The sequence below is a fragment of the Canis lupus genome, chromosome 11, assembly GCF_003254725.2.
Source record: "Canis lupus dingo isolate Sandy chromosome 11, ASM325472v2, whole genome shotgun sequence".
In the NCBI taxonomy this organism is placed as follows: domain Eukaryota; kingdom Metazoa; phylum Chordata; class Mammalia; order Carnivora; family Canidae; genus Canis; species Canis lupus.
Genome location: NC_064253.1, coordinates 15752385 through 15778570, shown reverse-complemented (window position 1 = coordinate 15778570; position 26186 = coordinate 15752385). Strand labels below are relative to the sequence as shown.

At 38.8% G+C, this 26186-nt stretch overlaps 1 protein-coding gene across 7 annotated transcripts in view; it reads right to left on the bottom strand.

The window, feature by feature from the left end:
- MEGF10 (multiple EGF like domains 10) overlaps positions 1 to 26186 on the bottom strand; it is a 215497-nt gene that overhangs the window by 80525 nt on the left and 108786 nt on the right. For all 7 annotated transcript variants that reach the window (XM_035696985.2, XM_035696987.2, XM_035696983.2 and 4 more), the window contains one exon: positions 9514 to 9606. In XM_035696985.2, coding sequence (XP_035552878.1) covers positions 9514 to 9606 — 93 coding nt within the window. The remainder of the gene's footprint in view (positions 1 to 9513; positions 9607 to 26186) is intronic.

The following is a 26186-nucleotide window of genomic DNA, read 5'->3' as shown; positions in this document are numbered from 1 at the left end:
GCCAGGGTCAATCCAAGAGCCAAAGGAGAGACTGAGCTACCTCAAGGCTACTGAATGAAAGATTTTAGGTCATACCCCTTTTCTAGAAGATCTATGATTACTTCCTTCTTAACTTCTCTGGATACTTTACTTATATATTTGTGCACGTTTCCAAACCCTCTGTTCAAATGAAAGCTCCTTGAACAAAGAGGCAGAGTCTTAGTCAACTCTCGTATCTCATTTTTGTATCCATTACTATTCCTGGAACATTTATGCCTGCCTGCCTACCTGCCTCCCTTCCTTCCTCCCTCCCTCCTTCTTTCCTTCCACAAATATGTATTGAGCATTATTGTGTGCCCAGCACATGCTGGACATTAAGTGAGTAAATTAGCTAGATAGCAGTAAAAAAAAAAAAAAAAAACAGACAAAATTTTATGGGCCCTATCTCCTAGAAGGAAAGACAGAGCAAAAGCAAAAGCAAAAAAACAAAATATCTTCAAACACTGCCATAAACAAGTTTAAAAGATGTGATCCAGAATAATGGAGAACAATCTTAATAAATAAAGGTTGGAGAAAGCCTCTCATGGGGGTGGTGGTTAGGCTGAGACCCGATTGGCCTAAAGAACCCAGCTACGGGGGCAGCCCGGGCAGCTCAGCGGTTTAGTGCAGCCTTCAGTCCAGGGCCTGATCCTGGAGACCAGGGATTGAGTCCCATGTCAGGCTCCCTGCATGGAGCCTGCTTCTCCCTCTGCCTGTGTCTCTGCCTCTCTCTCTCTCTCTCTCTCTCTCTCTCTGTCTCTCATGAATAAATAAAATCTTTAAAAAAAAAGAAAGAAAGAAAGAAAGAAAGAAAGAAGCCAGCTATGTCAAGATCTAGGGAGAAGGATATTCTGGGCTGAAGAAAGATCAAGTGTAAATACAGAAATGAAATCAGTATATCCCATGAGAGGAAGATAGAAGTTGGGCAGTGTGATACCCAGAATGGGAGCGGGATGACAAGGGATTGAGAAGATAGGACACGACAGGTCAAAAAGGGCTTTGGAAATTATTTATCATGGGAAATACCAGGGAGTTCTGAAAAGGGAGCAGCATGCTCTCAAGTGCAGTTTTACGAGGTCACTCTGGTCTCACTACAGAGAACAGATCCCAGTGGGGCCCAATTAGACGTAGCACCAAGGGGACTACTGTGATCATCAACTAAAAGAGCACAGTGATGTGGATTGGAGAGGTAGCAGCAGAAACAGTGAGAATCTAAGTAGAAACAGCTTAGATTTTGTCATATTGTGTGGCTGAAGCAAGATTTTCTGATAAATAGATGGAGGCAGATATTATACACAGTAAAAAAAAAAAAAAAAAAAAGGAAAAGGAAAAGGAAACAAATAAATGATGTGGAATGGAGTCAATGACATGACAACCCAGCCTGGTATTTATAGCCATTGCATATGAACCCACTGGCGTGAAGAACAAAAACTGTCTATAGTGTTCTCACTATGCCAGAAGCAACATAAACCAGACATGAATTCATCTGGCTTCCTCTGTACTTTGTTCTTTCTTCATTATTTTTCATTTATTTTTTTATAAAGTCCTAATCTAATTGTTATGTATATACTTTATATATTTTTTATTTTTTATTACTTTCATTGTACTTTAAATTTCTTTCTTATTTTGGATCTAGATTCTTTTTAAAAGCAGGCCGAAATACACCCAGGATCTCGTTTTTTGGCGGGGGAAAAACAAATTCATTCAGGGTGGGAGGTTGAGAATAATGCAGAAAACTGCACCAGGGCTGTGTCTGGGGAGCCTCCTGCCAAGCAACTGTGGACAGAGAGTCTTCTGCTAAAGAAGCAGGTGGCCCCCAGAACTAAACAAGATGTCCACAATGAGCCTTCCCATCCACTCTCCTGTCCAAACGCTGCACTGATCTGAAGAAGTCTGGTTGAAGTCATGTTTGTCACACAAGGAGTTGCAAGTAAGGACCATTTACTGAGTCAGGCACGGTACTGGGCACTTAACAGGTATGGTATCATTCAATCCTCATAAGCATATGAAGTTAGATACCCTTATCCTTACTGAAGCATGAGGAAAATGGGCCCAGAAACAGCACAGAAAGGAGAGTAGCCAGGACTCTTGCAATTCAGATCTAACACGGGGATTGGAGGAAGCAAAGGTGCAGGAGGTTCTCTGGCCCTCCAGAGAAAAACCAAGAACAACCTGGATTTTGGACTCCTTCAGTAAGGTAAAATCAGTGGTTTGTGTTTGTGACCTCTATCAAGATATTTGGGCAGTCCATCAGTGAAATTGCCTTCAGGCAGGTGTGATGAACCATTCCCAGCTCAGTCTTTCCCACCAATTGTCAACGCCCTGCCCCCATGCCAGGGAACCAGAATGCTACTCTTATTCTTGCTGCTTCATCAACCTGGTTCCTAAAGCAATTCTGACAGTGCAATGGACATGTTAATGACTCGCTGTGAGGACCGGTTTCTGAGCGTCTTCTCTTCCCAGACACCATCGATCTGACTATTGTGTCCAGTCAATAGAGCTTTACGGCAGGATTGCTGGGAAATAAGTCAGCTTTTTGTGTCTCATGATTTCTGGCTTGTAATATCCTTCAAATGGATTCCCCGATTGGAATATCCTGCAGGCAAAGTCTTATTACTTAACTCTGCTGCACAGCATCCCTGCTTTATATAAAAGGTTATCAGTGTTCTTAATGTTGTACCTGAAAATGCTTGAACTTGCCTTGCCTCCCAGGCATATTTTTACTACTTCCAAATACATTTAACTAGAAATGCTATTGGTGACTAAATAAACCCCTTTCTGGAATTTTTTAAACCAAAATTAATTTCCATGTTTACCTCTACTTGGTACTAAAGTCAAAAGCCTGCAGAACAAGCTATTGAAAGCTATTTGCTGGCTTCTGCTTGATATAGGACTCTCCCCTGCATCCTGGAAGTGCCCTACAGCCAGAGGAGAAATATATATATTTATAAACATTTAGAAAATCATAAACAGGATTATATAGGTTGAGAGAACAAATCTGTTACTACTACAGAAGGTTTAAAGGTCCCCAACACAAAGAAAGGTCTCAGGGATTGTGTATATGTACCTCTAGAGTAAACCACACATAGAATCACAGGGTGAAAAGGGATCATAAATATAAGCTGCCCAACACTCTTCCTATTACAAATGAAGAAATTAAAAATTACAAAATGAGTCCATCCCAACTGGTGTCATTTAAAAATCATCATCTCTGAGAGTGTGCCCTTGGCATCTTCAGTATACTGACTCTGACATTTGTCTGGGGCTGTCAGCCTCTGCCTCCTGCTCTCATTCTCCTCAGGACCATAGACGCTGGTCACATTCACCAAACCTCCTTTGCAATTTCAGGAGGCACTGTACCTTCATGCTTAAAATGACTGGCTATGAAGGGGATGTGTGCATACTTCCACTATTCAGTAGATGCTTAAACTCAAGCAAGCCATTTAATTGTTCTGCATCTCCCTTATATTATCAATAAAACAGGATCAAGAATTGCCATTTCGGGCAGCCCGGGTGGCGCAGCGATTTAGCACCGCCTGCAGCCAAGGGTGTGATCCTGGAGACCCGGGATCAAGTCCCACATCGGGCTCCTTGCATGGAGCCTGCTTCTGCCTCTGCCTGTGTCTCTGCCTCTCTCTCTCTCTGTGTCTCTCATGAATAAATAAATAAAATCTTAAAAAAAAAAAAGAATTGCCATCTCACCATCTGCCATGAGTATGAAATGTTACTTTTAGTAAGCCCTTAAAGTGGTGCTAGGCACATCCTAAGGACTCAGTAAAGCAGAATTGTAATTGTCATTGTTGTCATCTACATAACCCAACTCCTGCTCCCCTTCAATTCAGCAGACTGTCTCTGCTCCCAGTTTACCAGGAGAAGGAAGGTCATCAGATACGAACTCATTCAAGTTCTCCTCACTTTCCTCCACTAGCACCCCCAAACTAGAAATCTCTTGACATTGTGCTGGCCACTCTTTGCTCCTCATGGTATATCCACCTCTCACTCCCATACCCAGCTCCATTTTTGGCTTTCTCCATCCACCTCTTTTCCTAAGATTGTTCTCTTTCTCAGAATGAGACATTTGCACTTCTATCTACCTGTCCCGAAGCCGTGAGCTCTGTGAGGCCAGCAACTACACCACATGCATTTCCTTATTGCCTGTGTCCAATACAGTTCCTGGCACAGAATAATCACTCAGTGAAAGTCCACGACATGAACACGTGAATGACCTTCACAGAATCATACAGTTCATTCAATCTAATTAAATGGAACAGTCATTTACTCCGCTCCAACCACATGCCAGCCACAATGGAGGCTAACGAGATTAATAACACACAGCGCCTGCCTTCCAGGAGTTGTTTATCATCCCCTGAAGGAGGAAGAGGAATAGAGGATTGATGAAGGGATGGAGAGATTGATGGGGGGAGGAATGAGAGAGCGTAGAGGAGGAGGGCAGAGAGAGACGGAGGGAGGCTAGATTAATGTCATATAGGCTAGGGTATGCATTAGGCTGCCAATATAAGTAAAATATGAGTATGGGTTTTTTTTTTTAAATCATTTAATCAAATTTAAAAAGAAGCAATATGTCTGAGTTTAGTCAAATAAATCATGATTTCGCTCCAGGAGAACAAACTTTGTACAGTCCTCTGACACACCTGGTTTTTTTATACAGAGAATACATTGAGAACCAGGAAGGCCAACTGTATATCAAGCAGAGGAATCCTTCCCTCCATGGACAAGGTAAACAGCCAAATCAAACCTCCAAGGGAAGTCTTTGTAAACCTGGAAACATGCGGCCCCCTGTTAGTCCCTTATTCTCCCATGCATATTAGGAAAGAAAAAAAAAAAAACAGAGAGATGGCTGTGTGTGTGACAGTTATTGATTTATTGCCACCTGCTCATTTCAGGCTCTTAATGTAAATAAAAGGAGTTACTCTTCTGGCTGGAGTAAATGGTCCTGATTATCAGGCAGAAAGTGGGCTGCTCCTACACAACAGGAAAAAACAGAACTATGTCTGAAAGTCAAGAGACTCTGTAGGGTCAACAAACAACGAAGTTGCAGCAAAGTTCTCCATGGTAGTTTCAAGGTGCAAGCTCAAGGGACTCCTGCAGGGTAGAAGGGCTTCTCTAGCCCCAGCTCCTACCATGCAAGCTTCTCCAGCATCCAGCTGTGTAGCACTTAGGTCTTGCACAGGGCCCAGTTTCTGCAACATAACCAGCTTCTTCATCCCAGTTCCTGTCTCTGGTACCATGGGAAGCTTCGCAGCACTCAGCAACTATTCTAGCAGGCACCAAATAGTAGAGGCTAGCAGCACTCATCAGCCAGCAACTTCCCCTGGAAACCCTCCGGGGCTTTTTTTGTAGCAGAGTACTTCTGGTAAGATACTGCTCCATGAACAGCTTTCCCAAATATCCTAGAGGGCAGATTTCTAGCAAGTTCTAGAGGGCAGATGTCCATCAAGCTCTGCTAGAGTAGTACTATGCAATATCTCACCATTCAGTGAGCTGTGGTATGCCCTTGCTAACAACGTCTGGATCATAGCCCTAGTGGGGATTCCTTTTGGGCATCCCACCTCAGCCCTGGAAGTAGTGGCAGCTCCTTAAATCTGCTTTTCCTGTGTTCTTTCAAGTGCTATTAATTCTATTAACCATTTTTCACTACTCCAATACCCTGTTACAGTTAATAATTTTTAATAAACTTTCCCTGTCCAAGCTACTCTGTGTCCCAGGAGGAATGAACAGATCTGGCATCAATATTCTGCTTTCCAAATGCCATTCTCCAATGGCAGTCTAGGGCTGAGACAGGAAAACACAAAATGGCCTTAGTGTATCCTACAGTATCAGTAAGGAAGTAAGTGCTCAACAAACAAAAATAAGCAGACAAAAAAAGAATGAGGGTGGGTCAAAAGGACACAGGAGTAACCTAAAATAATTCCCAATCTCCAAAGCAGGAAAAATTTGAACAACAAAATAACACAATATTGGCTTAGAACCCAAATTTTCATATGCAGGTCCATACTGACACAATGCTGAATAAGTAGGGAAAGACAAATCTTCCTTACTGAAGAATTCCAAATAACATACGTAGGTACTCCTCCCCAAAGACATGAACTTAATACCTGCCTGTCACACTTGAGGGTAGGCTAGACTTAGCCTTGCTTCCAAAGAATAGACTAGGAAAAGGGAAAATAGTAACTTTATGTGGAGAAACATGGTATACACTGTACATCGGCAAATGATGAAGGTTAAGCGAGTGAGGACATCATCAGTGATGTTATATGGACTTTAATGATACCCATGCTATGATGTGTTAAGCAGGGCATTTCAACTCTGTGGTATTCTTTTCAAAACCCATAACCCTAGTCTAATCATGAGAAAAAACACTAGACAAACATAGACCAGGGGACATTCTACGGATAATTGGCCAGCACGCCTCAAGACTGTCAAGATTAGAAAAAGCCAAAGGTGGAAATTGTCATAGACAATTCCACCATAGGAGACTGGGCGGACATGACAATGAAATGCAATATGGTGGCCTGAATTGGATTCTGGAACAGATACAGGACATTAATGGAAAAAAACATGAAATCCAAAGTCTGAGGTTTAATTAATAGTAATGTACTAATGTCAGTTTCTCAGTTTGACAAACTACTAGTAAGATGTTAACAAGGGGAAAACTAGATGTGGGTATATGGTAACTCTCTACTATCTTTGCAACTCTACTATAAATCTAAAATGGTTTCAAAATAAAAAGTTTGCTCTATAAAAGATTTATTGTGGTTTCTGTCTCCTGATGGGACCCTGATACAAGCCCCTACTCTGATTATCAAGGCAATTATCTATGGACCTAACAAATATCACCCAACGTATTCATAGCCATAACCAGAGAGGGAGGGAACACAGAAATAGAATCCTTGGAAATGAGGTCATTTATTTTTTTAAAGATTTATGTATTTTAGAGAGACAGAGAGAGCTAGAATATGAGTGGGGGGAGGAGCAGAGAGAGGGAGAGAATTTCAAGCAAATGCCCCACTGAGCACGGACTCTGACACAGGCTCGATCCCAGGACCCTAAAATCAGGACCCAAGCCAAAATCAAGAGTCAGACACTTAACTGACTGAGCCACCCAGGTGCCCTGAAATGAGGTCATCTGAACTGTGCTACCTAGTAGATTACTGAAGCATGCATTTTATTTCAAGAATTATTTGGCTTAGAGTAATTAAATTACATACCTTCTGACAAGTGTTATTAGAGGAACTGCTACAGACAAAACTCAAGTAACAAGACCCAGTGCTCCAGCTCAGAACAGCATATTCTCATGTGTTTAAACACGGTGTCAGAAATGTTTTTCTCAGAGCATCTTTAAAGACCTCAGGTGTCTGCCTGTGTTCATTTATGCTTCTGGTCATTATAGAGCCAAAACAGGAGTTGTAAAGAAGAGACAAAAGATGGCATCATATTATATTCTAGATGGAAAGAACATGTGTCCTCAGGATGCTAGAGACTTCATTCAAAAATTAGTCAAGTCCAAAAGCAAGCAACAAGTTATTTTCTAGAAAGCCTAAACTCCAAAATAAACCAACAGTTTGTTTTCTAGAATGCCTGAATCAGTTCTGGAGAGGCTGAAACTCATGTAGCCTTTTGTTTTGTTCACACAGACACTCAAGTCTGACCCCTTAGCTCGAGGCGGGCTGCAGTCCTTAGGACAGCAATTATGAATACGGTTGCAACTACTCTATCCCACAGCATACTTGCCCTGGCGTAGAAACAAATCTCACTTTTCAAACACAGAATACATCTACTCTTTTCATTCCCACTAGTTTACAGAATAATGTTATTTTTCTTCAAAATGTGTAGGCACAACTGATTTTTAAGCTGGAAAAGTTAATGAAAGCGACACTGCATTTGAGGTCAGTCGGCCAGAAAAATGGCTGTGAGCCAAATCCCACATCCCAAACATTTTGCCTCCATGGCATGTGAACAAAATGCCCACTCTCCTCCTGATCTCCAGCAGAAGCAAAACAAAATCCTGCAAGACAGTTATCCATTGGAATTGGAAGCCTTTCAGGGCAGAAAGACACACACATACACACACACTCCCTGTTTAAGACATAATAAAAAGGCTCTTTCACACAGAATGTCTGTGCATAGGCAGCACAAGAACTACCCCTAGAGATGCTATTTTAGGGACAGCCAAGAGATCACAAGTCTATAGCAAGTAGTTCTTACCAGAAACACAGTAATCTCCCGATTCCAAATTTAAGCAAGTACGAATTCCTAAAACCGGTTTATCTAGATGGGTTGAAATCCCTTCAGACTAGCTGTGGAAAATTGTGCCATAGAAACAAGAATGAATTTGTGTTGTCATGAGATCCTGCTAATTTTTAAAGCTATGATTTTCTTTCTCTAAATGTAACATTTCATGTATTAGAATTCAGTTGGGCTTTGATTCCGCCCCCCTCACATTTTTTCAAAGCAAAAAGCAGTACGAAGAAACAGGAAGTATCCACAATTACACGCAAGGCAATGCGTTAGCCAGAAAACCTAAGTTTTAACTGTGAAATTTAGAAAAGCAACTGAATTACAGGACATTCCATTGCCTAATCTTCTTAATAAAGAATATGAGGTTTTAAGTGCAAGCTCTTTATAGTCCAAAATATCATTATGTTAGAATTACAATTCTATTGTTATTAGAATTATAATTCACATGTTAGAATTGTAATTCTAACATAATGAAGACAAATTATATACTATATTACAATTTGGGGGTTTTTTTGTATATTTTTAATTGGAGTTCTATTTGCCAACATATAGCATAAACCCAGTGCTCATCCTGTCAAGTGCCCCCCTCAGTGTCCACCACCCAGTCACCCCCTCCCCCCACCCACCTCCCCTTCCACTATACAATTTGATTTCATACCAAAATGTTCATGAATTTTCGGTTATGACCAATATTTCTCCCCAACATCTTCTGAGAATTCATTATTGACATCTCAGAATTCAGAAGTAAATTTAAAAAAAAAAATCAAGCATTGAAAATATCAATTTTACTTCTGAGTTAAAGCCAACAGGTGGCAAATTTTAATCACCAAGGAAGAATTCTAGATAAATCATCATGTAAAAACATCAGTTAGGATATAGTAGTTATGTTACCTTAGGATATAGTAGTTATGTTACCACAAAACTGCCTGACCCGACGAAGGAGCCTAATTCTAGACCCTACTCTGGGAAACTTATTCCTATTTACAGATGTATCAACATCAGACTATTGAAATCTCTTTCTTTCTAAGTACTTTTCTTTCTCCTCCATTAAAAACAGTTCTGAATATGATACATATATGGATTTAAAAGAAACCGTCTTTAGGAACTGGATTAGGAAACCACACTATATTCTGTATAGGGAACAAGACCGAAACCCGTGGCTCAGGCTCATCTGCAGACAAGGGAGCCCATACAGCAAAAACACGCAGAGACAGACAAGAACAGGTGGGAACTTACCACTGGAGCAGTTGGTTCCACCCCAGCCAGGCTCACACTGACAGGTGTTTGGAGCAATGCAGCGACCATGGACACATTTATCAGCACAGTGGGCTGTCAGAGAGAAAATCAATCAAATAAGGAAAGTTGGCACAAGAAAAAAAAAAAAAACCAACAACACAGCTGTTTCACATCCCAGTCTCAAGTATCACTTAAAAACAACATGCATGCTTGATAATTTCCTTCAATCCATTCCTTGGCCCTCTCCTCGTCTGCTGTGCAACCAAACGATTGCCCTTCTTATTTTGCTATCTCGAAATAAATTCCTTCATTTCTACTATTTAATTCTGCTTCATGCCGAATTAGGAAAGAAGTTTCAAGGAAAAGCTGCCTAACACATTTTTTTTTTTAAATTAGCAGTCACTACCCAAAATATCCTCTTTGTTTCAGGAGGAGTGTATGTGGATACTGGGACAAACCCCAAAGCAAGATATGAAGACTCCAGAGTGACAGAGAAGACCGAGGAGTATCCCCCTTTCACTGGAAACAAAAGAAAAATTTCTTTGGGCACACATTACTCACAACTATGACACAGCAGAACTAGACGTCCTCTTCTTATTGACAAAAATATTCCTAAAATGTCACCCAGGTCTTTAAGAAGAGTAAATCTTAACTTCTCTTTCATTAGTGAATATCTTAGGTGTGACCCAACTTGTGGAAGTAAGGATTATCATTGAAAACATGAGTGCACTGGTAGTCTGAGGATTTCTAAAGTAAAGGTCCATGGCCCCATAGAAAGGAACATCAAATATATACTGTACTAAAAATTAGCATTTTCTTCAATATTAGCACTACTCACTTTGATTAAACATTCTTTAAAATACCTGAATATAAGAGTAATGGTGAGAATAACATGGCATAATTTGGAATTCGGATATTCCAAAATTTTATATAAGGATGGGGTAAGGTATCCTTATGTTTTACAAATAAGTTTTACCAATTCACGTCTTATTACAAAAGTAAAACAGATTTACTATCTAAATGTAAAATATCGAAAGGCAAAATAAAACTATCTCTGGTTCCATCAACTTATAACATTTCTATTAACATAGAACCTTTCAGAAAATTTTCCCTATGTATTTCCCTATAGAGGTCTCCTCAAGAAAAAAAAAAAAAGAATCATAGTATTTTTCAATTTTCCTTTCCACTTAATTAGAAAAATCTTCCCATGTCATTAAATATTCTTTTATGTGATTTAGGCAGTGTTGTGTGAATATAGTTTATATTGTGTATATATCCTGTACTTATAGTGTATATATACACACTATATATACAGGATATATACACTGTATAAATAGTATATATACAGTGATAATATATATTGTGTGTATATATATATATCTTTACATTTGTATATATATGTGTGTATACATTTTATATATTTATATATTTTCTGGACCAAAAATGATAACCACTTTTAGATCTTTATCAAAGAAATTTAGACATACAGAGATATAGGGGAAGGTGTTTTAGATGAAACAAAAATGAAAACCGGGGGTAAAAAGAAATCAAATGAAAATGAGAATATCTGCCTAGGTACAATGTTGGGAGCAGTAGCTTCGGAAAGATACAGACTTTGAAAACCAAACTAAGGTGTTAGGGCTTTATTATAAGAATTAACTGGGAATACTCTAATGAAATATATGGAATTACTACAACAAACCATCAGTAGAAGACACCACAAGGGAATAAAGTGACCATAAACTTTAGGAACTAAAGGCTCACTTCCGTCACCAGAATAATTATTTAGCACTCAGGCCATTTGCTGAGGGATGCCAGGCCACGTAGCTTGGGATCCTGGGCCAGAGTAGAGATAATGACACTAGCATTCCAAGGAGATTCATAGCAACTCCGCAATATTTGATTCAGACACTAATACATTTGATTTCATTAAAAGCAAGATCAGCTTGTAACATATGAACACATTGGCTCTACAAAAGTGGAGTTACACTGTGAGGTTAAGTCAATATGTGCCAACATCAGAGTTCCCTGTTTTCTACTGTCTCTATGCATGTGTTTGATATTGTAGATGTGCCATTCATCTGTAAGGTCATAGCTCTGTGCTGTTCTTTAAGATAGATATGCACATACAAACCAGCAAACCACCCTAACTGCAGTATGCAAGGGTCAATTAAACTCCACAAAAAGCTCAGGTCTAACTGCGCAGAGGGGCATATTCTGGATGCTAGATCACACTATGTTATATAGTAGCACATGCACCACAGGATGCTCCTACCTTACCACGAGCACTGGCACCCACTGTAATATGTAAATATGAAAGTGCTTTGTCTCACTTGTCTTATATACTCATGATATCTGTTTGCAGCATATTGCAAACATCAGTCTTCAGACTCAAATTTATCAGTATCTCCTCATTCAAGATACTAAAACAATTTAAAACTCCACTTGCATGTTGAGAAGTTTTAAAGATCAAATACTACTTGCATTTAATAAGAAAAAAGAGTTGTCTGATACTGTGCATTTAAAAGAAAACACAGAAATTGGATATAGTGGTTGAAGAAAAAAAGTAACACCCATATTCTCGAATTTCAAATTTTTGAGATCACTGAGTAATCCTTTGAATGCTTTCACATTTGATTCCTGATGGGACAAACTGTATTTTATGTAGTGAACACCAAGAAGTCCAGTCAGTTAAAAAGAGATAGAACAAAAATCCTGTGATGGTAACTTTTAAATCCAGATTATTTTTATAAGGCCCAAACTAACATTTGGCCAAAGTCTGGAGTAAACTGTCAATAGATAGTTAGCAGAAAACAAATTCATCTGTAAATTAATGAGAAACTGGAAGGGAGAATCTGCTTTCCTAACGATTTTTTTTTTTCTTAATTAAAGCTAAAGCCAATGGAATCGCCTCTGAGCATTGAAGCCTCAAGTCAAGTAATTAAGTAAGTAATGGGAAATATTGTTGGGATAGATTCAAAAAGGAAAGAGCACAAATTCTACTGCCATAGCGCATAATCTTCATACTGCATTAGACTCTGTCACATAAGCGCCATGTGTGTTCCATGTCCTTATCCCACCAGCTCTGGATTCCCACATCTAGCACTAGCCTTCAACAAGTAACAGCTAGGCCAGTAGGAGCAAAGGGAGATATCAGAAGAAAAGACAGTAAGTTAAAAAACTCTACATCCTCAAATGTCCCAATTTGCCAAATTGCAGTAACACTCACTATGGCATATGTGTTGACAGACACAGACCCTCCCCCAAGGACATCAGCTGAGCTCAATCCCTATCCTAGTCTTACCTTTCCTCATTTAGCTTCAGATGCCACCTACTCTGGGGGCCCAGCTTCCATAACTAACAAACTCCACCTGAGGAACCAAAGTAAGATAAAGATGCTGATTTGTCCTCTAGAAAATCCCAAAGTGAACTACAAAGAGAAAAGGAACAGAGATCCCCCTTGATAAATGCTTAATCACTTAGATTTTAAGAGTAAGTGCAAAAAAAAATAATAAATAAAAACAGGTACAAAAGACACATTATAAGTATAGCTCTCGCATCAATGGAAAACAGTCATTTTATTCTATCTTCAGGTCCTTTCTTCTTATTTTTAAAAGGGCAATTAAAATCAGGAAAATGCTAGCAGAGACAATTTATCCAATATGATTTAGTTTTCACATCTCTTTTTTAGAAAACCATCAAATCCCATATTCTAAATTTTTAGTAGTCTTTTTGGAGACAAGATGTAAGCTGAATCTCTGGACCCCACTAAGTGCACTGCTGCAGAAACGTGACTTGCAAGGGGCAGCCAAGGCAACTTCTCCCTCAAGAACAGGCAGGCAAGAGACACTGATGAGAAGAACATGCCACATCTTTTGAAGTGAAAGCTGTGGACAGTCTGTCTGCCTGACAGACAGGTGAGGACTGACATGATGACCCAAGGATCTTCTCTAATTAGGCTCTTATTTCAGCCTTAGTTCCTAAATCCATTTAAATCCCATTACCAGTGCCATGGACCTCATTCCTTTTACTTGTAAATACTTGGCTTTAATACCATGAGCCACTAACTATACTCAATAGTTTTCTCTTCTGCCACGTACATTTCACTTTGGATTTACACCTAGGGCATGGCAAGAAAGAAAAAAAGAATGGGCAGATCAAATATTCCTTTATAACCAATTATATCTCCTAATACAGTACTTAACTGTGGTTCTAATAGACATAATATAATTGATTTAGTCAAATGAATTTAGAAAATGTTTCCATGATCAAAGTATCTCTTGAAAATAACTGCCCAAAGACCCCAAATAGCCAGGGGAATGTTGAAAAAGAAAACCAGAGCTGGGGGCATCACAATGCTGGATTTCAAGCTGTACTACAAAGCTGTGATCATCAAGATAGTGTGATTCTGGCACAAAGGCAGACACATAGATCAATGGAACAGAATAGAGAACCCAGAAATGGGCCCTCAACTCTATGGGCAACTAATATTCGACAAAGCAGGAAAGACTATCCACTGGAAAAAGGACAGCCTCTTCAATAAATGGTGCTGGGAAAATTGGACAGCCACGTGCAGAAGAATGAAACTAGACCATTCTCTTACACCATACACAAAGATAAACTCAAAATGGTTGAAAAATCTAAATTTGAGATAAGAATCCATCAAAATCCTAGAGAAGAACACAGGCAACATCCTTTTTGAACTTGGCCACAGCAACTTCTTGCAAGATACATCCATGAAGGCAAGGGAAACAAAAGCAAAAATAAATTATTGGGACTTAATCAAGATAAAAAGCTTCTGCACCACAAAAGAAACAGTCAACAAAACTAACAGACAACCTACAGAATGGGAGAAGATATTTGCAAATGACATATCAGATAAAGGGCTAGTATCCAAGATCTATAAAGAACTTATTAAACTCAACAGTAAAGAAACAAACAATTCAATCATGAAATGGGCAAAAGACATGAACAGAAATTTCACCAAAGAAGACCTACATATGGCCAACAAGCACATGAGAAAATGCTCCGCATCACTGGCCATCAGGGAAATACAAATCAAAACCACAATGAGATGCCACCTCACACCAGTCAGAATGGTGAAAATTAACAAAACAGGAAACAACAAATGTTGGAGAGGATGTGGAGAAAGGGGAACCCTCTTGCACTGTTGGTGAGAATGTGAACTGGTACAGCCACTCTGGAAAACTGTGTGGAGGATCTTCAAAGAGTTAAAAATACAGCTACCCTATGACCCAGCAATTGCACTACTGGGGATTTACCCCCAAAGATACAGATGCAGTGAAACGCTGGAACACCTGCACTCCAATGTTCATAGCAGCAATGTCAACAATAGCCAAACTGTGGAAGGAGCCTCAGTGTCCACTGAAAGATGAATGGATAAAGAAGCTGTGGTCTATGTATACAATGGAATATTCCTCAGCCATTAGAAAGGACAAATACCCACCATTTGCTTCAACATGGGTGGAACTGGAGGGTATTATACTGAGTGAAATAAGTCAATCGGAGAAGGACAAACATTATATGGTCTCATTCATTTGGGGAATATAAAAATTAGCAAAAGGAAATAAAGGGGAAAGGAAAGAAAATGAGTGAAAATATCAGTGAGGGTGACAAAGTATGAGAGACACCTAACTCTGGGAAACGAACAAGGGGGTAGTGGAAAGGGAGGTGGGTGGGGGGTTGGGGTGACTGAGTGATGGGCACTGAGGGGGGAATTGGCGGGATGAACACTGGGTGTTATGCTATTTGTTGGAAAATTGAACTCCAATAAAAAAATAAAATAAATAAAAAAATAAGAATATAAAATAAAGGTGCATTTACCGAACACAACTGCCACATTCTTTCAAACAAAGAAACTGAGGGTAGGAATATGGGATGGTTTTCCCACATTCATACCTGGTATTAGAGGCAAAAGTATGATTAAATTCTAGTACCTGACTTGTGATAGATCAAAACTTATGATGGGTTTTAAGACGGGTACAATGGCATGAGTGAAAAAGATGGTAGTGGTGATGCTGGGTCAGATATTAGGGCAGGTGAACTAGATGGCTAGGAGTCATATGTTAGAAAATTCAAATAAGGAAGAGCAAGAAAGCAGAGCATTGACTTCTTTTTTAAAAGATTTTATTTATTTATTTGAGAAAGAGAGAGAGGGAGCATGAGCAAGGGAAGGGGCAGAGGGAGAAGTAAACTCCCCACTGAGCAGGGAGCCTGATGCAGGGCTTGATCTTAGGACCGTGGGGTCATGACCCAAGCCAAAGGCAGACGCTTAATCAACTGAGCCACCCAGGTGCTCTCAGAATTGGCTTCTAAGATAAACTTCATTCCTTTGTTTGAGGCCAACTGTATACAGTCATTACAAAACTCTAATCACTACTACAGTGTTCAGCTGCAGACAGAAATGATCTTGCTTTCCTATATCTAAACATTACATTGCAGCCAACCCCACTGTGTTTGTTTATAAAAGGGAAGGGAATTGTCTTTCCTTCAATTTAATATTTACTGATGCAGCAGGCACACTGTTAAGCACTACTGTGGATACAGGGACAGCTGACCAGGAACTCTCACTCTGCAGTGGAAGTCAGGTATGAGCTTCTCAACCTCAACAGACCCAGGGCAAATGCTTATACCCAGGGTATAAGCAAAATATTGTGAGAGCATATTCAACAATTCCATTTGTATAAAATGTCCAAAAGGTAAATCTATAAAGACAGTGCATTAGTCGCCTAGGACTGGGAAGGACCAGGTGTGAATATGGCTAATGGTTATGGGGTTTATCTGAGGGAATGAAAACATTCTAAAATTGATGGTGTGATGGTTGCACAACTCTATGAGTATACTAAAAACCACTAAACTGTATACTTTAAATGGATGAATTTTAAGGTATGAGGATTATATCTCAATAAAGCTGTCATAAAAAAACTGTGAAACCTGCAGGAAGGGAGCAGTTCGTTGAAGTGATATCAAGGAGGTTCTCAGGAAAGAACATCTGAATGGAGGAAGTGGACATATTTGTAATACAATTGCAGGAAAGAGCGGCCAATGATAGCTATTTCATACTCTCTCCTCCTTCCATCCCAAAGTTGCAAATCCCACTGTTTGGGTTCAGGGCTCTTGCCTCTCAGCCATCAATGGTCCATGGATGACCTGCATCAGTTGATCAGTCATGGAAAGTGAGAGAATATGGGGAGCCTAGAAATTTGCATTCAGTAAAATAATAAAAAAAAGTTATCTCAAATTCCTTTTCCCTCCACTTAACAGGGCTTTCATGACCCTTAAGGACAAATACAAAGAGTAATTACTAGTAGTGAGGTTGGCAAACATTGCTAATTGCATACCTAATGTCTCTTCTTCCTTCCATCCTTATTGACAGAATCCTACTTTCACCAGGGACCATACTGTGACCAGCAATAAACTACATTTCCCAGCCCTCTTTCTGGATTGAAGCGTCCAGGTAGAAAACAGTGTAGAGGACAGACTTAATTAGTGAGTGTAATTCCCCTTCTCTGTGTCCATTCTGATGCCTGATGTGTGGACAAAAAAGCTGAATCTGCAAATACCATCATGAACTTGGAAAAAAGGCCCAGAGAATCATGGATGACTTTGCTCCAAATTCCTTATGGGGATGAATGCATATCACAAATCAACCACTTCCAGATTTCTCATTGCATAAAGATACTAAGCCTCTAGCAGGTACATGTTTCTATTTTTTCAGGTATCTTTTTATTATAGCCAAACACGATTCCTAACTAAAATTGACCTTTTTAGATCTTTTGGGTAAGTCAGTACTTCAATTAAAAAGACAAAAAAAAAAAAGCAGAAATTGATTATCACAAAAAAAGCCAAAAATTGTTTGGCAAAATCCAATATTTATTTCTGATAAAAAAATTTTCGGTGAACAAGGAACAAAAAAGGAGCTTTCTCAACCTGATAAAGGGCAAATATGAAAAACCTACTACTAATATAATAAAATAATAGTGAAAGAATGAATGTTCCCACATACACACATAAGAATAAGAAGAAAGTCTGGTGTTATAATTTCCACTCAGCATTATACTAGAGGTGCTAGCAAGTATAGAAAGGCAATAAAGAAGAAATAAAAGATATCCAGACTGGGGAAAAAAAGCCAAAACTGCCTTTATTTACAGAATATGTAAATATATTTATGTATGTAGAATATCTGATGGAATCTACCAAAAAAGCTACTAAAAATAATAAGAGTTTAACAAAGTTGCAGATAAAAATCCCAAAGTACAAAAAATATATTTCTATATACTAGTAATGAATAAGCAGAAACTAAAATTTTAAAAGCCACCTACAATAGCAGCAAAAAGAGATAAGTCTGACCAAAAATGTGAAAGACAAATACACTAAGAATGAACAACACTTCTGAAAGTATAGAATTGAACAAAACTAACAATCAATTTCACCTGTCTGACACAGAACTCACTCCATGCAACAGCAGCAGAACATACATATTCTCTCTAAACAGAGATAGACCTTGTTTATAAGTCAGATGATTCAATATTGTTAAGATATTAATTCTCTTCCAAATAGATCTGTAGATTCAATACAGGACTAATCAAAATCCCAGTTTTTCTTGTATATATCGACAAGTTGATTTTAACATTTATATGTTAATGCAAAATGCCTACAAGGGCTAAAACAACTTTGAACAAGAAATACTAGTACTACTTGACTTTAAGACTTATAATGCTTACAAACACATGTGATATTGGTATCAATACAGACAAATCAATCAATGGAATCAAAAAAAGAGTCCAGAAATTAACACATGTATGGACAGTGACCTTTTAACAGAAGCACAGAGGCAATTCAGTAAAGAAAAAAAATGCCAGAAAAATTGAATATCTGTACACAAATAAATAAATGTGGGTAATTGCACACCATATACAAAAATTAACTCAAAATGAATCATAGACCTAAAAGTATAAAATCTATAGAAGAAAACAGAGGAGAAAACCTTTGTGACGTTGAGTTGGGCAAAGGTTTCTTAGAAAAAGTACCAAAAACACAATTTGCAAAAGAACAAATTAATGAATTTGTCCAATAAAATTAAAATCTTTGCTCTTCAAACAATTTTATGAGAATGAAAAGAAAGTCACAGAATGAAACTAATATTTTCAAAAAGTATTGTCTGATAAAAAACTTGTATCCAGAATATATAAAGAGTACTAAGAAAATAATTACTGCAATTACAAAAACATATATAGGCAAAAGACTTGAACTCTTTATCAAAGAAGATGTACTGATGGCAAATAAGCTCATGAAAAGATGCTCATTATCACTAATCACCAGAACAGTGAACATTAAAATGACAAGGTAATACTGAATAGCTATTCAAATGACTAAAATTAAGAAGCCTGTATTAACTGTTGGCTCAGATGTGGAGGAAGTACAACTTTCCTACATTTCTAGTGAGAATATAAAATTGACAACCACTCTGGAAATGTTAGACAGTTCTTAAAATGTGTATATGGAGGTTTGCAGTGTTTGCAGTGTTTGGCTATTACAAATAAAGCATCTCTGAACACTTGTGTATAAGTACCAAATGGTGCACCCACTCTGCTCCTACGTTTGAGACAAGAGAAATAAAGACATATGTCCATCCATACCAAGAACTTGTGTTCTTTGTAATTGCTCAAAATGGTCCATAAACACATGAAAGGATAAATAAATGGTAGTATATCCGTACAGTAGAATACTACTAAGAATAGAAAGTCATGAATTAATGACACATACAATAATATGGATGAGTCCCAATATGATTATGCTGAATGAAAGAGACTAGACATAAAACAAAACATACTGTATGACTCTATTTATATAAATCTCTAGAAAATACAAACTAATCTAGAGTGATAAAAAGCAGATCAGTGGGTACCTGAAGAAGTGGAGGATAGGTAAAAATGTAGAGAAGGAATTACAAAGGCATGCAAGGAAGTATTTGCATGTGAGGCATATGTTCACTATAAGGACTGAGATGGGAGGATGCCTGGATGGCTCAGCGGTTGGGCATCTGCCTACGGCTCAGGGCGTGATCCCGGAGTCGCAGGATCAAGTCCCACATTGGGGTCACTGCATGGAGCCTGCTTCTCCCTCTGCCTCTCTCTCTCTCTCTGTCTCTCATGAACAAATAAATAAAATCCTTTAAAAAAAAAAAAAAGACTGAGATGGGTGGTTTCATGGTTGTAGACATGAAATGCACACCAATATCTCTCATAAATACACTTCAATTTCATATCAATTTTACCTCACTAAAGTTGTTAAAAACAACAACAAAGCAAAACTGAAGTGTGAGGAGAACTGCCAAGGAGAGACAAAAAGACCTCTATATAAGAGGACGGATTTTTTTTAAACCTGAAGTAACACTAAAATAGTGTGTACACTTGGCAATTTCCTTGAGAATCTATAGTCATGATGAATGGGCTCTGTAAATGCTTATGAAGGTATTGGCTTAGAGGCTCCCAAGAAATATTTATTTGGGGAACTGCTTACACTAAAAATTCACAATGTAATATTCTACTAAACTTTTCCTCTACAATGTGAATGACTTCCACAGGAAAAAAAAAAAGGGTGTGCTGAAATAGACTATTGTAATAGATCCCACACAAGGGACTGAAACACCATCTGTGGAGCACATAATCCTATTCATTTGTTTGAAAATGGAAAGAGTTTTTAGCTTAATTCCACACATACACAGGCATTATCTATTCTGGCCACGATTCTCGCATTGTCTGTTTAGGTTAAATCAGATTTAAGTCATAGAAGTAACATGATCCTAATGGATCATACTTTCAAAAAGTTAATAAGCACTGGAATAAACTCTAATTTTCCTAAGCACAAATTTGTAACAACTCAACTTACAACTGGTCTGATAAGGCAACTCCAAACTAGTTCAATTTGAGAAAGATTTCAAAATCATCAGCATACAGTTTAGAGAAGAAACCAGAAGGAAAGCGCCTTCAGTTGTGATCAATCATTTCCCTCATGGTCCTGTCCTGTTCATGTCTGTGAGGAAAGCAAGATGATTCTACAGGAAGTGCTATACCAGGCTCCTCTGTTTTTAGAAAGGCATTCCTTTTGCTTCTACCACTCTCTATGGAGACATGGAATTCTTTCACCAATACTCTTGCCACAGCATGTTTTCCATCACATGGCATTTCCCCCAGTCTGCCCTATTTCATCACTTATTTCTAGACTCTTTGCTTCTGGTTAGCCAATACATCTGAATCACATGCTAATAATAAAGGCCAGCTCTAGGCAGCTAAGAGGGCAATGGGTGTCAAAGTTATGGTTGCCACTTTTCCTCACCCCTCCTCCCTCCTTGGTGGCAGTCCCTGGACACTTCTTTTTGGACTCTGGTGTCTTCATGTTCTTTCTACACCCTGTCTCCACTAGCTTGACAATAAATGGAGTCCTTATAACAAAGGGTCAATGACTAATCGTAACAACTAAGGTTATCTCCTGTCAGGGACATATGGTCATATCATTAGCAAAGACTTAAGCCCAATATATAAATAAAGTGGTAGAACTTCTTCAAAAACAGTAGGATCAAGGATCCCAAAGAAAACTGGTAGCAGGGCCTTTGCTATGAGAACGCCCCATTAAAACCAGGAAACACAAACTCAAATGCTTCCAGGAGCCAGGTAGGATCAAGGAGGAGAGTAAGCAGGTCAAGTAAGGCCTGAGAAAACTCAAGAGCATTTGCTTATCTAAAAGGGGCAGCTCTAGGAGGTCAACAGGAACAAAGTTCCATTATGAAACATGTAAGTGACAGCATAGTGACTGTATTAATACTACATTGCATATTTGAAGGTTGCTAAGAGTAGGTCTTAGAAGTTCTCATCACAAGAAAAAGAATATTTTGCAACTATGTGTGCTGATGGATGTTCATTAGACTTATTGTGGTGATCATTCCCAAACATATACATATATTGAACCATGGTGTTGTATACCTGAAACCAATATAATGTTATATGTCAGTTATTTCTTATTTAAAAATAAATGAATGAAAGGGGCAGCTCCCTTTCACTGTCTCTAGTCTTCTGTCACATAATAATATCAAGTCAATGTTACCGATTGCCTGGTTTTTCCATGGAAAAGGAAGGTCCTAAGTTTTATGTTAATTTTTTTTAATTGTTAAACACTCTGCGGACCAAATAAAACATGATTACACACCAAGTCTTCCAGTCTGCTAGTCTGTCACCTCTGGCATAGACTATTGGCCTGCTTTATGAAAAGATCAGTGATGGTCCTAAAAGTGTTCAGAATAAACAGCTTTTAAGTTCTTTAACAGATGGCATTTTAGGGATGCCTGGGTGGCTCAACGGTTGAGCATCTGCCTTTGACTCAGGTCTTGATCCCAGAGTCCTGGGATCAAGTCCCACATCAGGCTCCCTGCAGGGAGCCTGCTTCTCCCTCTGCCTGTGTCTCTGCCTCTCTGTGTGTGTCTCTCATGAATAAGTAAATAAATTTTCAAAAACAACAAAGATGGCACTTTAAACTTCACTATCCTTTTTTCTGTTTTTGTTTTTGCCCTTGAATCGAATCTATCATTTATATAGCTATTTTGAATTTAATATCAAGATCAGCTTCATATGCATGCACATTGATGATTTTATGTTCGGTGAACAACTGTTTGCCTTGAAATATCTCTGTTACTAATCTTCAAAGCTTGGAGGAGAGGCCCCACCAATGCTGACCCAGGTGGGGTGAAGCCAGTAAATAGATATATCTTCTGTGCCATTGTGAAGGGTAGAATGTCTGCTACATCCTCTCATGACTCAACTAAACATTTACCTTTCTTGAGTTGTTAAAACAGATATTATGGTGCAGAAATTGAAAGAAATTAAAGAGGAGTAACATCAGCAACATGCCTGAAAAAAAAACCCATCAGAGTATTTCCCCTCAACAACAATTCATCATCTATCTGTGGACAAGAAAGTACCTTCATGGGAGCTGTAGGATGCAGCACTGTTCTCCAAAGGACCCAGAAGTGATGCCCACCCAAGCATCAGGCAGTAGACACACAGACCTCAGCCCCAGCAGTGGCCCATGAACTGTCTCCAGGCTACCTTGGCCATGGTCCAGGAGTCTTTGAAAAACACTGTCTTAATCACCCATGGATGAGACAGCCTTTGTGGGAGACCAGGTTACCCATAGAGAAGCTCCAACACATCACCAGAGAAAATAAATACAAGTGTGGACACAATGGAGAGGATAAGGGGAACAGTTAGATTATACTCATGACCCCTCCCTGAGGGCAGCACAACTCAGTGCCAAAAGAGCCCTTCTCTGCCTATGATTTCTCGTGCCATGGAAAGAGAGAGTGTGTGAATGAATGAGTGCACAGAGAACTTGGTCACCCAGGCCCATTTCTCTCTTGTCACGTCCAGCGTATAGAGTTGTGAGCCACATGAGTGGGGAGAGGGGCGAGGCTGGGAGAGTAACAGATAGGAATCTTGAAGGGCATTAAAGGAATGTGGATCCTATCATCTGTGTTTCAGAGTCCACCAAGAAGCCCCACCATGAACCACAGGGAACGCCCAGCCTATGGGTTCTCCTAACTGGTCCATGAAGACTCCCAACACTCCATGCTCCTCAAACCAATACTCACACAAACTCTGTGTCCAGCTCTCTGTGCCTGCTCCCAACAGTGGTAAGAACGAGCTTTGGCAGCTGGCTAGTGAACATCTCCAGAAAGTCAGCTCAAATCTGTGGGCCAAGGAGGGACTATAGCTTGAGTTGTAGCTCTGCCCTTGAGAAAGCAAAGGAGTCTGCCAGCACGTGGCCTGGTGTGTTCCAGAATAGAAGCCATCCAGGTTTAAGAATTCTTCCACAAGAGGGAGCAAGAAGTGAGAGGCAGGCATAGCTATAGAGGGTCTGAGAAAGCCTCAGAATCCCTAGCAGAGCTGAGAGAACACATTTATCTCCTAAAGTCAGTTATAAAGACTGGAGAAGGTGTCTGCTACTGCAAATGTGAAGATAACAGCAACGAGAGACTTCAAGGAACATTAAATATCAAGGAAACATGATGCCGCCAAAGGAACGTAGGAATCTTCCAATAACGAACCTCAAAGATATGGAGAGCTGTGATTTACCTGATAAAGAATTCAAAATATCTGTTAAGGAAGCTCAATTAGCTACCCCACCCCCAAAAGAATAACAATTCAATAAGATTAGGAAAACAATATGCAAATAAAATGAGAGGTTTCACAAAAATAACTAAAAAAAGACCCAAATAGATATTCTGAATCTGAAAAATAGAACGAATGAAATGAAAGATGCAAAAGGGCATAAAGAAATTATTATATCTAGAATATGTTTTACATAAGCCTCATGGTAATCACAGAACAAAAACTAACAGTAGATACACAAAGGAGTAGGGAATCAAAGGACACCACTATAGAAAATAATCAATTCACAAAAGAAGGGATCTACAGAGGGAGAAAGGGACAAGGGAACTACCAAACAGTCAGAAAACAACAGTCCTTGCCTACTGAAAAGTACTTTAAATGTAATGGATAAATTCCCCAATCAAAGGGCACAGAACGACGAGACTGATTTTTTTTAAAAAGCAAGACCAAACTATATGCTGCCAGAAAAGACTCACTTTAGCTTTACACATACACACAGGCTAAAAGTGAAGGGATGAAAAAAGATATTTCAGTCAAAGTGGAAACCAAAATAAAATAGGGGTGCCTACCTCCACTTGTATCTGACAAAAGAGACTGTAAGCCAAAAATTGTAACAAGAGAGAAATAAGATTACTATATAATGTTAAAGAGGTTAATTCATCAAGAGGCTATAACAATTGTATATGCTCCTACAAGGAGCACTTAAATATATTAATCATATGCCAACAGATATGAAGGAAGAAATAGACAATAATATAATATTAGTAGAGGATTTCAGTATCCTATTTTCAACAGTAGATAGATTGTTCACACTAAAAATCAATAAGGAAATGCTGGACTTGAACTTTACTTTAGACCAAGTGGACCTAAACAATAATAAGTAACACTTATTAAATATAATAAATATTTAATCCAAAAGCAGCAGCATACATGTTCTTCTCAACTGCATATGAAACATTCTCCAGGATATTATATGATAAATCATAAAACAAGTCTTAGCAAATTTTCGAAGACTGGAATCATAGGAAGCATCTTTTCCAACCACAATGAGTTGAAACTAGAAATCACTAACAGAAGAAAAAGTAGAAAATTCACAAATATGTGAAATATAACAACACACTTCTGAACAACCAATGGGACAAAGAAATTTTAAAAATTTAAATATCTTGAAACAAACAAAAGAGGAAACACAAAATATCAACACTTATGGGACATAGCAAAAGGTGCTCTTTTTTTTCCAATTTATTTGAGAGAGAGAGAGAGAGAATGAGTGGGGGGGAGGGGCATGAGGCAGAGGGAGAGAGGGAGAGAGAGAGAGAGAGAGAGAGAGAAGCAGGCTCCCTGCTGAGCAGGGGGCCCAACACAGGGCTCTGTCCCAGGACCCTAGGATCATGATCCAAGGCAGTATCAAGGCAGATACTTAACCACTGAGCCACCCAGGTGCCCCAGCAGCAAAAGGTGTTCTAAAAGGGACATTCATAGTAATAAACATGGACATTAATAGAATATCTCAAAAACAACCTAACTCTACACATCAAGGATCTAGGGAGCTAGAAAAAAGAAAAAGAGAAACAACTATGCCCAAAGTTAACACAAGAAAGGAAATAATAGGGATCCCTGGGTGGCGCAGCGGTTTGGCGCCTGCCTTTGGCCCAGGGCACGATCCTGGAGACCCGGGATCGAATCCCACGTCGGGCTCCTGGTGCATGCAGCCTGCTTCTCCCTCTGCCTGTGTCTCTGCCTCTCTCTCTCTATGTGTGACTATCATAAATAAATTTAAAAAAAAAGAAAGGAAATAATAAAGAGCAGAAATAAAAGAAAGAGACTGAAAAAAGGTAAAATAGACCAACAAAGCTAAGAGCTAGTTTTTTTAAAAGATAATCAAAATTGACAAATCTTTTCTAGACTACCTATAGAAAAAAGAGAGAGGACTCAAATAAATAAAATTAGAAATGAAAGAAGAGATGTTACAACTGGTAACGCTGAAATAAAAAAGATTGTAAGACTATTATGAACAATTCTAGATCAATCAATTGGAGAACTGAGAAGAAATGGATAAATTCCTAGAAACATAAAGCTTACCAAAAGTGAATCATGAAGAAACAGAAAATCTTAACTAATACTGAATAAGGAGATAGAAAACTTTCCAACAAAGAAAGGCCCAGGGCCAAAAGGTTGCTCTGGTGAATTTACCAGACATTTAAAGAAGAATCCCTTCCAATGTTTTTCAAACTCTTCCCCAAAATTGAAGAAAACACTCCCAAACTCATTTTACAAAGCCAGCATTATCCTGATATCAAAACCAGATGAGCAGGCTACAAGAAAAGTAAATTATCAATCAATATCCTTGATGAATATAGAAGCAAAAATCCTCAGCAAAATATTAACAAAGCAAATTCAGGAGGCATTACAAGGATCATATACACTGTGCAAGAGGGATTTATCCTTGGGATACAAAGATGGCTCAACATTAAAAAAATGTGATATAAC